The sequence below is a fragment of the Podarcis bocagei genome (genome assembly GCF_964188305.1).
Source record: "Podarcis bocagei genome assembly, chromosome: 15".
Lineage (NCBI taxonomy): Eukaryota > Metazoa > Chordata > Lepidosauria > Squamata > Lacertidae > Podarcis > Podarcis bocagei.
The window spans coordinates 44,684,943-44,702,659 of NC_138141.1; the positions used below are offsets into that span (position 1 = coordinate 44,684,943).

Here is a 17,717-nt window from a genome sequence, read left to right on the forward strand (position 1 = left end):
AGAAAATGAGCTTGTTGCCTCTTCCACATGACAGCCCTTGAGATATTGGAAGATGGCTCTCGTATCTCCTCCTCGTCTCATCTGGCCCGGTTTCCAGACCCTTGATCATCTTGGTTGACCTCTTCTGCACACCTTCCAACTTGTCCATATCCATCTTAAATTGTGGCTCCCAGAACTAGACACAGGTGTGGCCTGACCGAGGCAGAATAGAGTGCGACTATTACTTCCCTCGACTGGGACACTGTGCTTCTGTTGATGTGTATTGATTTTAATGGCCCAAAACTATGTTTTATGGTTTACAATTGAATCTTCCCCATGAAGCATCTTGCAGGCGCTCTTACAATCCCAGCACCCCTATGGGAATGACTATTTTAGAGGAAGTTCTTTCTGTGCTTATTAAATGGGGTTCTGGAAATGGCAACCCGTGTGTGTTTGTGTGTTTAATAGAGAGGGAGATAGGAGTGAAAGTCATTAAGATCAGAAAGTTTTCTTCCGTTGCTTCAAAGTTTTTAGCTCTGATGGCTGAAAGCAAAAAAATAGTGCAGCCCCTGCATGAAAGGGAAAATGCCCCCGTTGACAGAGCAGTCTTCTTTGTTACATCTCTGCGACAGGCGGGACTCTGCATCGTTGACCTTAATATGCTAATTTGTGGTGCAACGTAGTAACAAAGAGTGCGTTGGCGGTCAGCGAGTGCGGCCAGCTGTCGTTCTTTTGTGTGTGTGTGTGTGTGACCTGCATAGGGTATCAGTAAAGTGTGTCACGTACTGGGAGAAGTTGGAGACTGGAAGGTCTGGGAAGCTGTGGCAAAGGATGGGTTGGGTATTCATGAATCATCTAAAGATTCTGGGTCCAAAGAGACAGAGAGGCCAGCCCAGCAGGCTGTCAGTCTGAGAAGGAAGGCTCCATTCTCCAAAGCAGGAACTTCAAGGGGAGAGTCCAGCGTGAAGCCGCCAAATTGAAAAGTTATCAAGAGATTTGATTCCATCCGCTTGGGGCCTGAATAAGGACGGTAGCTTCCTCTCTCACCACGACAGGCAATAATGAACTTGACAGCGCTAGGATGGTTGTGTCAGTCACCCCTTTGCTGCTGTCATGTGTGTTTGTTGAATTGCCATTTTGCACACCCTACATTATTTGCAACTCCCCCCTCTATATCGCTGTATGTAATGGGCACGCTTAAGGAATTTGATCTTGGCAAATCCAGTCGCAGGCTGACCCGCTTCGTACCTCGTCGGCTTGGTTTCCCACCAGCTTTCAGCCTTCCCCAAACGTTCCAGTGCCATTTCCAAAATATTTGCAATTCTGAGAGAGAATAGAAATGGCACTGTTCGGCTAATTCATTCCCGTAGCTGGGGCAGGAAACCCTCCTCCTGATTCATGCCCACAGCAGTCAAAATCAAATTTCTCTCAAATTTTAATCCACGCTGGACTTTCCCTTTGGAACGGAGATGGCTTTAAAAGGATATTAGACAAATTCATGGAGATTGCTATTAGTAGCTACTAAGCCCGATGGCTCTGGTTTGCCTCCGCTTACTGGGAATAGCAGGAGGGGAGTGTTGTTGCTCTCAGGTTCTGGTTTTCCAGAAGAGGCAACCGGTTGCCCATAGTGAGAGTGGGATGCCAAGCACACCTCCAACCAGCCACAGCCGTCGGCTCCAAAACATCTGCAGGCCGGCAGGTGGGCACAATGCATCCTCTGCTAACATTCAGGGTGTCTGTGTGTGGACACGGTAGGAAGAGACTGCTGTATCCCGGTTTCCAGCTGTGGGTTGCACAACATGCCCTGAAAACTCCCGGGCGAACTTCCCGCTGCTTCTTCGGCCTGGGAGAGTGCAGGGGGAGTCAGTTTGGTCCCTTGGCTGCCCTCCTTCCTGTGGGCTGGCTACGGTCCTTGCGGTGTGAACTTGGGACCGTGGCTTATGTTTCAGTGCTGGAAGCAAGGACCTCTCAGAGGCTTCTGGTGGTTTTTCAGGAATCCAAGCCCTGCTCAACCCACCGGCCAAAACATCTACTTTACGCATACCCAAAAAAGTTGTTTGTGTGTATGTTAAATCCCTTTTCGGCCCACCCTTATTTTCCTTCATCCTGGGCAGTGTCCAAAAGGGCTCTTGTTTCAGCAGGGTGGTACTTCAAATGGTTGGGCATCAGGCAGCAATACTTTTTCATGTAAGCGGTTAGAGTGCTGGAATAGGGACCTGGGAGACCAGGGTTCAAATGATTGCCGCTCAGCTATGACTCAGCTCTCCCCACGGGGTGACTTTGGGTCAGCCGCTGCCTTTCTTCCCTTGGCCTACCTCACAGGGAGGGCAGGAGAATTGTGTCTGCCACACTTGAGCTCTTTGGAGAAAAGGTGCACTATAAACAGTGCTTTTTCCTGGGGAAAGGTGGTGGAACTCACCACAAAATTTGTTTGTTTATTGCGGGCCCAGTTGCAGTGCCGTTCCCCCTTGGCAGTTGCCACATGGAAGTTGTGATTAATAGACTCAGGCAGACAATGATCTGGATTAGAAATGGCCACAACTTTATTGATTACAGATATAAGTGGGTTTTTGGCTCAGGCGAAAGAATCAATGATTCCATTTTAAAAAGGTAAGAGAACACAGTTCCCCCAAGTTCCAGCTCAGAAAAACCCCTGGGTATAAATGCAGTAGCAGTGATAGTAATAATGCAGATAGTATAATAATGGAGGTGCTAGTTGGGTAGCATATTTATTTCACAAAACTGAGTATAAAAAACAACCCTAAAATAAGTTTATAAAAAATGATGAAACAATAAAACTTTCGTTAAGAAAAAAAAAATAGCAGTAATTTAACACTTTGAGAAAGTTTAAGTAATAACAGACTAAAAACAGATTGAGTTCACCCGCAAAGGCCCACTCCTCCATTGTCTCCAGAGACAGACGGATGCCAGCAAACAAAAACAGATTAAAAGTCACACCAGCTTTCCAAACGCCTGCTCTTATTTTGCTCTGCCTTGGGGGAAAGGCCATAACTCACCGGTGGAGCACCTGCTTTGCATGCAAAGAGGTCCACAGCATCTCCCTCCCTATCCCCGGAGAACTGGCCTTGCTGCCAGTCACTATAGAGAATACTGACACTGTCACCTTCCCGTCTTCCTATTTAAACCAGCCTTTCATTCAGAGCCATCAGGACTAGGACCTTGTTTTGCTTTCAGTGCAAGGGCCGCAGTTCGATTTCCCAGCGGCATCTCTAGGTGTGGGGCTGGACACTTCTCCTGTCTGACTGCTGCTGCCAGTCCATGTAAATAATGCTGAGTTATCTGCCCAGTGTTCCATTGATAATTCGTTTCCAAATCAAGGGCATCTTCTTTAACCCCCTCCCTCCCAACCGAATAAGAAAGCAGGTGAGGATTGACACAAGGGTCTCCTTCTCCAGACTCCTCTGCCCTCCCTGTTGTCTCTGCTTCCCTCTAGTGGTGTAACCTGAAATTGCACTCCAAGGCTCGGCCATGCTCTGACAGGGGCCATTTTTCAGTTTAGGAAATTTATGAGCTTTGCTTCAACCTTACGGTTGGTGCTGTGGGGATAAGGTGGCACGTTCAGAAAGGATTGTCTTGGAAAGGAAACTTAGGGTGCTGCCCTATGTCAAGTGAGTGGTCAGTGGTCCATCCGGGCCAGTATTGTAGACGTTGGTTGGCAGCAGCTGCATGCCAAGGTCTCAGGCTTAGAAAGGTCATTCCCAGTGTATACAAACTGACCCCCCCAACCCAAACTGGCAGTTGACAATAATTCAACCTGGCAGCAGCACTGCGGGGGTCTGGACTAAATGACCCTTTGAGTCCTCCTGCAATTCTGGGATTCTGTACCTTCTGCATGCAAAAAACACCTGTCAGGGGGAGAGATGGGGACATTTCAGCTCTGCTGAAAGACCAGGAGGGCGAAAACAACTTCTCCCTATGCCCTTTCTTCACACTACATGCATTGTTTTATATTAAAGGTAAAGGGACCCCTGACCATTAGGTCCAGTCATGGCTGACTCTGGGGTTGCGGTGCTCATCTCGCTTTATTGGCCGAGGGAGCCGGCATACAGCTTCCAGGTCATGTGGCCAGCATGACTAAGCCACTTCTGGCGAACCAGAGCAGCGCATGGAAATGCCGTTTACCTTCCCGCTGGAGCGGTACCTATTTATCTACTTGTACTGGCATGCTTTCGAACTGCTAGGTGGGCAGGAGCAGGGACCGAGCAACGGGAGCTCACCCCGTCGCGGGGATTCGAACCGCCAACCTTCTGATTGGCAAGCCCTAGGCTCTGTGGTTTAACCCACAGCGCCCCCTGCATCCCACATGCCTATTACCCCCCAAACCCTAATCTTATTTCTAAATGCAAAAGTCCCAAATGGTGGCACCTTTCCTCGCTTAGGGGGGTTTTACCAGCCTCTCACTGGTCATGGCTCCTTTAGGGGCAAGTCTCCAGGAAATTACAGGCAGGGGACATCTCCCCTTGCACCCAGTCCCCCAACATAGAAGCTTCCGTGCAGGGTGTTCCCCACCTGAAGATGCACCGCCTCCTTCCCAAAAGCTGACTTGAGACCCTGGAACATAGGGAGTTACTTTATACAGAGACAGACCGTTGATCCGTCTCGCACAGTATTGCCCACACTGGCTGGCAGCAGCGCCTCTCCAGGGTTTCAGGCAGGGAGTCTCTCTCTCCCAGCCCTCCCTGGAGATGCTCCTGCGGATTGAACCAGCGACCTTCTGCATGCAAAGCAGAGTCTGTGTACCACCCAGCCATGGCTGTTTTCTTCCTGACCTTAAATGGTCACGTTTCCAAATATCTCAACCTCTCGGCTCCTTGGTGCGGGGAAAAGAGGGCGCTTTTCTTATCTTTTCCTGACCTCCGATGACTATCTCTGGTGTGTCTTACGTCAAGGCAGGCCTGCTCCTTGAGAGTGTGTCAAGCCCAGATAATTTAAATGCTCGGCATACTCTGTGGCGCGGTCCCATAATTTTTGTCCGGCTCCCAGCCTCTCCTGGCCGTTCCTTTCTGTGGCCAGAGGGCTTGTTGCAAAGTCCTGCTCCTGTGGCTCCTTGCCTTTTCCAAGGCAGAAGGATGCGGCCCACATACTAGGGATGACTGAGATGGCCTGTAGTCATAGCTGGGGGGGGGATGGGACGACTGTGTTTCCTCCCCCTTCCTTCCCCCACACCAATGCTGTTGACTTATCCAGAAGTTTATGTCTTTTAAGGAATCTGATATTACAAAACGTAACGGGCCATGCACCTCCTTTTTAAATGCAGTTGTGCCTTAACCCTAAAACTAAAAATTGGGGCAGATGGAACTCTTAAAATAAATAAATTGTAGGAATGAAACAAGGATTGATTGATTGATTGATTGATTGATTGATTGACGTCCCACTGTTTTCTACCTCTCATTTAAACCCCACGAAACACCTGTGAGGTAGGCTAGGCTGAGAGATCTAGTGACTGACTCCAGGGTCACCCAATGAGTTTCATGGCTGTGTGAAGACTTGAACTCTGGTCTGCCAGGTCCTCGCCTGACACTTTAACCACAGCACCACGCTGATTCTCCATAAAACTGCCTTTTCCCAACCTGGACTGTACTCTCATCAACTCCCAGCCAGCACGACCTGTACAGGCAGCCAAAGGAATGAAAGAATCACAGAACTGGAGAGCTGGAAGGGAAGAAAGAGTGTAGAACTTTGATTTGAAAGTGTTATTTGCACCGGGGGCGGGGGAGGAGTCAGAGACATCTCTGGGCAGACTGTTGGGGAGTTGACCTCGCTTCCGATCTTTTGTTTAAGAACATAAGAAGATTCTTCTGGATCAGGCCAACGGTCCACCTAGCCCAACATCCTGTTCTCTTAGTGGCCAGCCAGATCCCCCAATGGGAATCCCTTTCCTGCTTGAATTCACCCCTCCCCCTTATAAGTACACCCAATCCTGTTATAAGGGGGGTGGAACTTATGTACCATCTCTCATTTACAGAACTCAGAAAACTCAAAAGCAGTTCAGAATATGCACAAAACCTTTAAAAGCAACAAACGACAACCATTTAAACATCCAGATTGTCATATGTCCTTGCTTCCACTAAGAGCTTAAGCAAACCATGATTCTGTCAGCCTCCCAGCCACACCCCCCCAAGCCATCTCTGTTTGGCCACCAGCTAGCATGAATTTTAAAAAGGATTAGACAAATTTTTGGTGAAGAAGCTCCTAGACACAATTGCTACGTTCTCTCCAGATTCTGGGAACCACAATTTGGGGGGGGGGGGAGCACTGCCCTTAGCCTTGGCTCCTGCCTGTGGGGGCTTCCTGTGGGGACACCTGGTTGGCCGCTGCGAGGACAGGAATCTGGGCTCAGTGGCCTGATGCAGCTGCAGGGCTCTCTGGATGTTCTTAAATGTGGAAGACTGGTGATATGAGCAAGGTGGGTTTAGCGGCTCCTCTGCTCTGCTCTGTGGCCCGATGGGGAGAAAAAACCTTCCCCTCCTCTGCCTCTGATGCTTCCCAGAATGCTTTGGGCTGCCGGGCATGCGCTCAGCTGGCAGAACACCCTGACACCTCGTTGCGGGAACTGGGGCTTGGCGGCTCACAGAGGGAAAGGCACTTGCCCTGCCAAATCGAGGCCTCGCTGAGCGTCCCTGCCCTATATATTAAAAATTATTTGTTCACACAGTTTTTGACATCTGGGATGTGTTTTTTCTTTGGTTGGGGGAGGGTAGAGAGGGGGGAAAACAGCCTCACCAGATGTGCCTGGCTGTTCCTCCGCCTTTGGGGAACATTGAAGAGGAAAACGAAGCGCACGTTAGATCCGCAGGCTGGTGCCTGGAAGGCTGAACCAGTTGTGGACATCCTGCTCTGGCTGCCAGTTAGTTTCCGGGCTCAATTCAAGGTACTGTATTTTTCGCCCTATAGGACACACTTTTCCCCCTCCTTGAAGGGGAAATCTGTGTGCGTCCTATGGGGCGAATACAGGCTTTCGCTGAAGCTTGGAGAGCGAGAGGGGTCGGTGCACACTCCAGGCTTCAGGAAGCTATCCGCAAGCCTGGGGAGCCCGCGGGAGTTCCCGCAGGGCTCCCCACGCTGCATATAGCAGAGTGCCCCTGAAGCAGAGTGCCCCTTGCGCCGGGCAGACATGCGCAGTGTGGGGAGCCCTGCGGGAGTTCCCGCAGGGCTCCCTATGCTGCGGATAGCAGCCTGCCGCCCGGCGCGCAGGACACCCTGAAGCAGAGCGCCCAGCGTGCCGGGCAGACATCGGCCAGCCCCACAAGCTCGGGGGACAGCGGGGAGGCACAGCGCCGCCATACCGCTGTTCCCCGACCTGGTTTTTTGGGGGAAATAAAGGGGGGAAATTTCCTTTATTTCCCCCCAAAAAAACTAGGTGCGTCCTATGGGACGGAGCGTCCTATGGGACGAAAAATACAGTACTCACATTTGTGTTTAAAGCCTGAAAGGACCCGGGCCCCACATATCTGAAAGGGCACCTCTTTCCCCGTGGGTCCTGAGGTCAGCAGAGGGGGTCTCCTTGGTGGTTGCGCCACCCTCAGAGGCTTGTGGGGTGGCCGGGGGGGGAGGGCCTTCTCTGTGGTGGCCCCTAAGATGTGGAACTCCCTCCCCAGAGCGCTGCGCCAGGCTTATCCAGCTTCCAGAGGATGCAGGAGATGGGCCTCTTTACCCTGGCTTTGGACACTTGAGGCTCCAGATTTTTAGGACCCACCTTATTTTTGTGATGATTCATTGTTTTAAATTTCTTTTACTATTGTGTCTTGATGCTGTGACCCATCCTGGGACCTTAGGGCGAAGGGCGGGTGATTAATAATAATCATAACTGTGGCTGAAATTCCAGCAGGTACAGACAGGTTTTGCGGCAGTTCTGGAAGACCTTGCTGTTTGCTTGTTTGAAAGAGGGAGGTTTTGGTTTTAGAACAACCACAAAGAAGCCCTAGTCAGCCTAAGTCGGGTGGAGAGCTGGCTGCCCCAGACCGCAGGGTCCCAGCAGCCAGGGACGATGGAAGCTGGAACGCAGAAACATCTGAAGAGGTGTGGGTGTCCATATAAGCCCCATGATTTGTCCGATGGTACAAAGCTGGGGAATGTTTTTATCCTTGACCCTGCCCACCGCTAGCATGCGGCCCTCGGAAAGACACTTGTGCTGGAATATGGCCCTCAAGCTGAAAAGAAACTGGATGCAATTTCTTTCCCCTACAGAACTAAGTTTGTGCTTCACTCTGCTTGGGGAGTCCAGGCAGGATTCCACCTTCCGTCCCTTTCTACCTTCAGCATGTCAGGGTTTTTGTGTTTTATTTGTCTCTGTGTTTCCTGAACTTCCTGGGTTTCTTCTCACACGTTTTTATTTCTTCCTCATGAAAGCATGCTGCGCCTCTTGCGTCCTCTCCTTGGATGGGGGTGAGTGGAAGGCTATTCCCTTCCAGTTGTTCTCCATACTCTTCCAGCAGTGGCCAGGAGGGGGCACTAAAACATTTTGTTGTTGTTATTTTTTTATTTATATGAAAATTTTTTGCGTACCACTGTCATTAAAAAAAATCAAAGTGGTTTGCAGCAGTAAAAACATACAATAAAAACCATTAAAAAGTTGAGAACACAACCACTAAACATTGTGGGAGGATATATTCTTAATTGCCTGCATAGGCCTGGCAGTATAAAAAAGGTTTCAGCAAGTGTTTAAAAACTGGCACGGGAGGTGCCTACTAAATCTCTTTTGGCAGAGAGTTCCACCGGGCTGGGCCGGCAACACTAAAAGCTCAATTTCCAATTGTTTTCAAATGAGAACTTGGAAAACAGCCTAAGATGCTCCTACAGGTGAGCTCAGGGATTGAGCTGAGTTCAGGTGGTCCCTGACCTAAGTTGTTCAGAGCTTTGTAAATCGACATAAGAACCTTCCCCCCTGCTTTTATCCTCTCAACAACCCTGCAAGGTCTAGGTTAAGCTGAGAGAGCTTGATTGGCTCAAGCGAGAACTTTGTGGGTGAGGATCCGACGTCAGGTCCTGGTCCAACGCTCTTAACCACAGCAACACACTGTCTCTTAATCTTAATAAGCACCTTAATCTCCACTTTCTCTCCTCTCTTCTGTGTGCAGGAGGCGGACAGCGGGGAAGATGACTGCCGGTTCCAGCCCAGAAGGTACGTCTTGCACCTGTTTTCTTGTACCATTTTGGCTGTCCTCGATTGCCGCAGCCCCACAAATAGAAAGCACAGATACCTGGAGATGCCAGCGGGGATTGAACCTGGGACCTTCTGCACGCAAAGCAGCTGTTCTTCCACTGAGCTATGGCCCTTTTCCTAAATATAAAGATTCCTAGAATCGTAGAGTTGGAAGGGACCCCAGGGGTCATCCAGTCCAGCCCCCTGCAATGCGGAAATCCCAGCTAAAGCACCCCTGACAGATGGCCATCCAACCTCTGCTTAAAAACCCCAAGTGAAGTAGAGGCCACCACCTCTTGAATTTAAATAGGAACATCTGCAGTTAGACCATTGGCCCAGCCAGCCCAGTATCCCCCATGCTGGCTGACAGCAGCTCTCCAGGGTTTCTTGCCAGAGTTTTCCCCAGATGCTCTTGAGGGGTCTTGCAGCAGAGCTCCTGCTTTGTAGGCAAAAGGTTCTGGGCTCAGTCCGGAGTTTGCAGGGGTTTGGCTTTTGATTCTGCTGTTTAGTTTTTGTTGTGCAGGAATGGGGAACCTGCTGCCCTCCAGGTGTTGTTGGACCCCCAGCTCCCATCATCCCTGGCAGCCGGGTGTGCCCAGGGGTGCTAGGAGTTGCATCTGGAGGGCCACAGGTTCTCTCCCCCCCCCCAATTGATCTCACCCGTTATTGAATGTATTTCATACTCTGCACTGCTGACTGCGCCAGTGAAGATCCCTCGCTGTGTGTTTGTGTGCATGCAAGAGATATTGAGGGGGAAATTCTATTAAGCTTGCATTTAAAGGCAAACCCACCTAATTTGCACTTTGCAACACAGTATGCGAACCTAAAGGCAGGCAGTCCCACTTCAAAATTCTCACTTCTATGAATTTTGCAATGCAGCAAAGTAACGCATAAAAAAATGCACATCCTAGGATTAGGGTATCGATCAAAATGCATATATCTAGTGAAAATACAGCATGTCGGAGGAAATGGCTCCACAAATATGTGTGTAGTAAGCAAAAAACGCATTCCAAAATGTGTGGGAGAAATTCACACCAGAATGCTGATGGGTTTTCATGCAGACTATCCCCCAAAAAAACATGTGGAAATGTGGGGAACTGCATTTAAAAATGAAAAACCGAGAAAAGTTGAAATGGACCTATTTGCCCATCCCTAAAGTTATGTAGCAGGGGAGACCTCAATCCTGTTTCTCCTTGTTCCTCTGTAAAAAACTGGGTGGCTAGCAAATCTTGTTGCCGCCATGCAAGATTGGGCGAGAGAGGAAACATGTGTGTGGTTTAATTTTCCTTTTCAGTGGACGGCTATTGTGCACTGGGCTGAATCTTGACATGTGTGTGTGTGTGTGTGTGTGAGGGAGAGATAACGATTCTGGCATATTTGAAATGCTTTCTTGCCATGGGAAACGACTGGCTGCTGTTGATGCGCTGACCTCTGTCCTGGGACTTCCTCTTGCAGTGGCAGCGGGGAGCGGAAATGGGGTGGGGGGCTGGGAAGATAAACCCAAGCAGAAAACGGCTGAGGTTTTTCTTTTGTTGCCGGGTTGAGATTCCACCCCCCCCCCTTAAATCTGAATGAAATCTTCCCCACCACCATTCATTGCACAGTCAACTTGTGTCAAGGCAGATTACTATTAGTATTAGTACGAGGCTTCTCTCCCTCCTCATTTAATCCTGCGAGGTAGGTTAGACTGAGAGGCAGTGTGACTGGCCCAGGTTCACACCCAGTGAGCTTCATGGCCAAATGGAGATTTGAACCCTGGTCTCCCAAATTCAACACTCTAAGCACTACACCACAGGGGCTCCTTTTCCCTTGGGAAGCCTGGCTTGCACAGTGATTTAATGACTTGCATTTCAGTTTTTCTTGGTGCCAGCAGCCTACTTATGCACACAGGAAGCTGGCAAATGCAGACCCTCGCTCCATCCAGCTCTGTATTACCCACACTGTCTGGCAGTGGCTCTCCGTGGTTTCAGGTAGGGGTGGGGGGAGTCTTTACCCAGTCCTGGAGATGCGAGGGATTCGACCATGGAGTGGAGATTCCAGCTTTCACAGTTAAAGCAGGTGCTCCACCCTTGAACCAGCTTCCTTCCCATTAACATAAACCAAGATCCTAGTCCTCATGGTTTTAAGATCCGAGTTAAACAGGAACATAATCGAGCTGCTTAAGATGGGTCGTCTAGCTCTCCAGGATTTCATGCAAGGGCCTCTCCCCAGCCCTGCCTGCAGATGCTGCCAGGGACATTCTGCATGCCAGTCAGGCTCTCTGCCACTGAGTCGTGGGTCCTCTTTAAGAAGGGGCCAGCTCAAGGCTACCCTGCGAGTCTGTGGGAGCTGAATCTGGGGTGGGTGTTTACTTCATCGCCTTCACAGCTCACTCTCTGAACCGCTGTGACCAGTTTCACGCTTCTGCAAGGCAGATGGAGGAGGAATTTGCAGTGGGCTCATTGCCTCCATGCCTCTCTTGACAGGGGTGGCTAGACGGTTTGGTTTGGAGTGGTTTCCTTCCCTCCTGCCCACCTGCCATTATATACATTATAGAGAATGTACCTTGGAGTGGATACCTTCCTCTGTCTTTCCAAGCAGAGTCAGAAGGCTTCCCAGGCCACTTATCTCTCCTCATTTGCATTCCCTGCCTGCCTCTTATCAGACCAAGACATCTGCTCGGATTTCTGATCCACTCCAAAGCCTGCTCCTGTCCAGGAAATTACATGGGGCGGGCGGGGGGGGGGACGACCTCCAGGAGTCATGAACATACTTGCTTCAAACAGAAAATGGTACCCCCCCCAAAAAAAATTGAGCTCTCTCCACAAGAAACTCGTAATTCCAAGCACTGTGTTGCATCCTATCGATTCTGGAAACTGCCTTCTCAAGCTGGTGGTGCCAATTTTTAAATTTATTTTAGGCCTAAAGAAAACATGCAACACTTTACACATGCCCAGTGGCATTCCAGCTAGAGAAACAGCAGGTTGGAGCGTTAGGGAGCTGTCTGGTTTATTTCTGCAGGTCTATTTAAACTGCTTCGCGGACAAAAGCTTCACCAAAAAAATGTCTCTGGGAAACTAAAAGCAATAAAAAATTTCTGCAATTGGGGTCTAAAACCGCCCACCTGCAACTGCTGCTGTCTAACCCAAGATCCTGGACAAAGAGCAGGCAGAGAGTGGACCATCTAACCCAACATCCTGTTCCTACTACGGCCCCCCAGGTCCCCCCCAGCCCCCCGAAAGCCCCAAAACAGGGTCTGAACACAAGAGCCCTCTCTCCTCCTGTGGTTTCCAGCGACTGGGATTCAGAAGCATCACTGCCTCGAACTGTGGAGGCAGAGCAGGACCTCTGACAGAGAATATACTATTTAACAGGGGGTGCCAGTGGCTGGACCTGCCCCCCCCCACTTGCACCCAGATCCAGTGAGGGCCTCACGCAACGATGCGTTCTTACGTTTCTGGGTTATTGCCTCCTCATAGTGGTTCTCCTTGTGCAAAAGCTGGCGGAAGAGATGATACGCCTTTCCCCACCGTGATAAATGGAGCACAGCGTCTTCAGGGCTGTATGCAAAGCGTAGGCTGGCATGTTCATTAGCAGGAGGGGGGAGCGTGTGCTCCAGTTCTGATATACTTATTATGGGGAAGCGCGTGCAGTTATGTAGCGGCTGCAGTTTCCGTCTGTGTTTCTCTCTTTCTTTCTTTCTTTTTTAAAAAAGCCCAGCAGAGAATGATGTTTAACCAGAGTGCATTCTGCCCTCATTGCAGGAAGCACAAACTTAATAATAATAATAATAATAATAATAATAATAATAATAATAATAATAATAATTTTTATTGTTATTGTAATATTTGTTATTGTTAAAATTAATAATTTTTAATTATTATTAATAATAATTTTTTGTTGTTAGCCGCTCAGGGCGGCTAACAACAAATTTAAAACTCTTAATTGATGCTACAAAAAAACCAGCATAAAATACGGTATAAAGCATAAATAACAATAAAATCAACAATCAATTTAGGGGGGAAATCCATCCAATAAACATTAGATGATCACCAGGGTTAGCTGGCTAAATTTTTAGTAACTGCACAGGTGGAAATTCAGCCAGGCAAACTGGCTTTCTTTTTTTTTAAAATAATAATATGGCAGTACAGTGGGGCTGAGATCTGCGTGTGCCTTAAAGTGGGGCGGTGGGCTGTGGGCTGGCCCTCCAGAGGTTGCTGGAATTCCAATTAGCATCAAGCGGATTGGGCAAATTCATGGAGGAAAGGGCTATGATGGTTACTAGCCAGGGTGGCTCTGCTCTGCCTCTGAGTAAAAACTGCTGGAAACGGCAGGAGGGGAGAGGGCTCTTGGGCTGGTGTCCAGCTTGCTGGTTTCCCATGGGGGCATCTGGGTGGCCACTGTGAGAACAGGATGCTGGACTTGATGGGCCACTGGACTCATCCTGCAGACTCTTCTCATGTTCTTATCCAGCATCATTCTTGACCGCCGGCTATACAGGCTGATGGGGAGTTGGGAGTCCACAGACATCTGGAGAACCACATGTGGGCCACATAATAATAATAATAATAATAATAATAATAATAATAATAATAATAATAATAATAATTATTATTATTTTTATTTATACCCCGCCCTCTCCAGCCAAGGCCGGGCTCAGGGCGGCTAACAAGCAATAATAAAAACAAGTTGAATGAATACAACTTAAAAACAAGATTAAAATACAACATTAAAATATTGAAACATTAAAATTAAAATGCAGCCTCATCACAGGAGGAGAAAGGAAAAAGAAAGAGGGGGAGGGAATCAAATTAAAAAGGTATCCCCATATAGAAAACAAGGGCAAAAGAATTATTTGGCTTATATACAATATAGATATACTTCTTGCAAACATCCTTTTCTTTTATACTAGTCAGTGAGAGTATGATCACATGAGCCACTTTTTAAAATTAGAGTCCACTGCTGATAAATTAATCCCAGAACTTCTGTCAACATAAGTCTACTGTACCACTGGGATCAAAATATATTTCTCCTGATAGTACTAATGAAATATTCCATAGTTAATGGTATCAAGTAAACTGAAAAATTACAGAACGTGAAAGAGAAGAAAAGCTCTACCTATATATCACATCTCGATCCCTCCCTCTTTCAGTAAAAACTTTAAAGGCTGAAAGCTGGTAGATACCAAAAGAATTAAAATCCTGGGGTACATATACACGTACATGTTCCCCTGTTTTAAAGGGAAAGTGGCCCAGATTTCCCCCCAGACTTGACAGTCCTTAGAAAACATCGTTTCAGGTTCCAGTCTTTCCCCACAAAGATTCACGTTTGCAGTACTTGTCAAAAATATTTCAAGTTTACAGCACGAAAGTATTAAAGTTTAAAAACATCTGTTGGCTTGGTTTTTTTATGCTGCCTCGCGGCAGGAGGTTTTCCCCAGGAAAAAATCTGAGTGATTTAGGAAGCAGCTGGTAGCCTTATGTGGCTAGTCAGTAGCACTGTGGGGAGACGGGGGTGCTCTGCCTGCCCTTTCTAGATGGGAGATTGCCAGGCAATTTCCAAGACGCCCTACGATGGGTTGTAGGCAGGCAAGCTGCTGTTTCAGTATTTGCACATGGGGGCAAATCTGATGTCTGGATGCCACCCCCCTCCTAAGAAATTGAGAGGCTGGGTTTATGTGGCTGCTTCCCAAAATTTGCCTGGCTTTTGAAACAAATAAACGGGAGATCTTTCTCAAATTCCAGATGAAGATGAAATAGCTACATTGAAAAACACACAAACTTATCACTGGGAAGGAGGAAACGGAGGATCTGAAGTTTTTCTTTCTTTAGGGAGAGGTTAGTACATCTGATCAAAGCAGTGGTTCCCAGGCTGTTTCCTGACCACCACCGCCCCCTTGGTTCCATAAACGCATTCCCAGTGCTCCCTACCTTATAAAAAGCATTATTCAGAACAGTGGCTTGCATGACCCACTCAGGAAGATAATAACACAATAAAATTCAAAACAGTAAAGATTGATTGCACCGTTACTCAAAATCCAATCAAAACTATTTAGTTTAGTTAATTCAGCAGAACTCCTGAACTTGATCCAGTGATGCCAGATGTTGCATGAAAAACATTCTTATGCATTCTTATGAACGAAAACATGAGGGTGAAGGAAGTTTACAGCACAAAACACTTGCCAAGCACGCACAAACCTTCACCTACCGCAGACGTAAGATAACTAAGTTGCAACGAAATAGATCGCTATTGCCAATCATTGGCTATCTTGTGACTTGTGACAACCCAGAATGGTAAATGCAAGCAAACATTACCAAAGGAAGTAGCATTGAAAGCGATAAGAGCAGTAGACTTTGGGAACCTCTGGATTAAAGTGGAATGGGTGTGTGTTTGTGTTTTGTTCCTTTTAAAATTCACAAGAGCAACTCACAGCTCGGGGTGAATTTTGCCTCTTTCCCGTCAAAAAGATTTGCATAGCTGCAAGTTATTGCTAAAGCAAGAATTTGCCTGTGGGTCCAGCCTCCCCATCCTGTTTCTGGTGACCTTTTGCCATCTTCTTGCACAGAGAGAAAGAAAGAGGGGAAGGGGCTGTGTCAGCCTCCCACCATATGCTTGCTCTCTCTTTTACGACTGGGGGCGGGTACCAAAAGAGTGACTTTGCATGCTGAAAAATCCAACATTTGGACTTCCTAAAAAGCGAAACGTGCTGGGCTGGGCTGCCTCTGCTGCGCCCCAGTCTGAGTAGCAAGGGAAGGACGCTGGCTTTGCCCAGAGGCACTCTGAGCCCGTACGAAGGAGAATAAATTTTGGGGCTTGGCTGGAAAGGCTGAAGCTGGGTCACTGGGAAATGTCACTCCCTCTTAAACTGCAGGGCAGATCTCTGGAGATGCCATTGGTCAGGACTGTTCACTGGGTGGAATACGCAGGAAGGAAATTCCTAGCTGAGCAGAGAGCAGAGTTTGGTTTGAATCTGCAATGGAGAACTGTGTGGGGAACCTCCGGACGTTGTTGGACTGGACTTCACTCCAGACTCCAGGTTCCCCACCCCCACCCCCTGCTCTGCAGAAATGCTAAGCATTTAATACAAACTGAAGCATGGTGGAGCACAAAAGGCAATGACAAGGAAACTTTTAAAGTTTCTGGTCCATGGTCTCCTGGCTTTGGAGGTGCCAATACATCTCCTTGCCAAGGGTGCAAGGGAGCCTAGGGTCGCCTCTGCCTTCCAGATGTTGGTGGTCTCCACCTCCTCCCATCCCTGATCATTGGCCCTGCTGGCTGCTGGGGATGACGTGTGCTGGGGGTCCTGCAAGAGCTTCCCCATACCTGAAATAAAGCTAGGAAGCATCATCCCTCTCATTTCATCATTACTGCAGCCCCTACCAAGCTGGCAAAAGTCTCTCTGGCCTGGTTTGCACCAAGCATTAAAGCACTCTGATGCCACTTCAAACAGTCATGGCTTCCCCTAAAGAATCCTGGGAGCTGGATTCAGGGTGTTGAGAGTTGGCAGGACATGATGCCTATTCCCCCCTCATAAAACTACAATTCCTGGAGCTCCCTGTGGAAAGGGATTGATTGTTAAACCACTCTGTGAATTGTAGCTCTCTTTGAGGAAATAAGGGGTCTCCTAGCAACACTCAGCACCCTTCACAGACTACACTTCCCAGGATTCTTTGGGGGAAGCTATGTCTGCTTAAAGTGGCATCATTGTGCTTTAAAGATATGGTGTAAGTGTAGTTTCTTTCTTTCTTTCTTTCTTTCTTTCTTTCTTTCTTTCTTTCTCTCTCTCTCTCTCTCTCTCTCTCTCTCTCTCTCTCTTACTTCTTTGCAATCCCCTCCCTGGTTTTTGTGGCACGAGCTTTCCTCCGCACGAGCCCATCATGCGCAAGCCGCTAATGGCTTCTGAATGCTTTGACAGGGGCTTTAGTGCAGCATCTGTGAGCTCCTCCGCACAGCCCTTCCTTTTTGCCGTGGGTCATAATAAAACCTGTTTTTTAAATAAATAAATTAATTAAATAGCAGACAAAAGGCCTCTTTACTTTCCCCAGCTGTGTGACACACAGAACTGCCCTCTGAGTTCAGTGTTTGAAACGGGCGGGGAGGGCAGCTGCTTTTTATAGGCACACCTGAAGGCAGGGTTGGGGAACCTGGAGGGCTGCCCAGGTGTGGTCGGGCACCAACTCCCATGTTATAAGAAAAAAACTGCTCCTTTTCCCTTATGGGGTACCTAAGAGCCCATATTGGACGTGGGTGGTGCTGTGGGCTAAACCACAGAGCCTAGGACTTGCCGATCAGAAGGTCGGCGGTTTGAATCCCCACGACGGGGTGAGCTCCCGTTGCTCGGTCCCTGCTCCTGCCAACCTAGCAGTTCAAAAGCATGTCAAAGTGCAAGTAAATAAATAGGTACCGCTCCGGCGGGAAGGTAAATGGCGTTTCCGTGCGTTGCTCTGGTTCGCCAGAAGCGGCTTAGTCATGCTGGCCACATGACCCGGAAGCTGTACGCCGGCTCCCTCGGCCAATGAAGCAAGATGAGCGCCGCAACCCCAGAGTCGGCCATGACTGGACTTAACGGTCAGGGGACCCTTTACCTTTATCTTTG

At 48.5% G+C, this 17,717-nt stretch overlaps 1 protein-coding gene across 2 annotated transcripts in view; it reads left to right on the top strand.

Moving 5' to 3' along the window:
• SSH2 (slingshot protein phosphatase 2) overlaps nucleotides 1-17,717 on the top strand; it is a 121,268-nt gene that overhangs the window by 31,624 nt on the left and 71,927 nt on the right. For both annotated transcript variants that reach the window (XM_081171952.1, XM_081171951.1), the window contains exon 2: nucleotides 9,078-9,121. In XM_081171952.1, coding sequence (XP_081028078.1) covers nucleotides 9,078-9,121 — 44 coding nt within the window. The remainder of the gene's footprint in view (nucleotides 1-9,077; nucleotides 9,122-17,717) is intronic.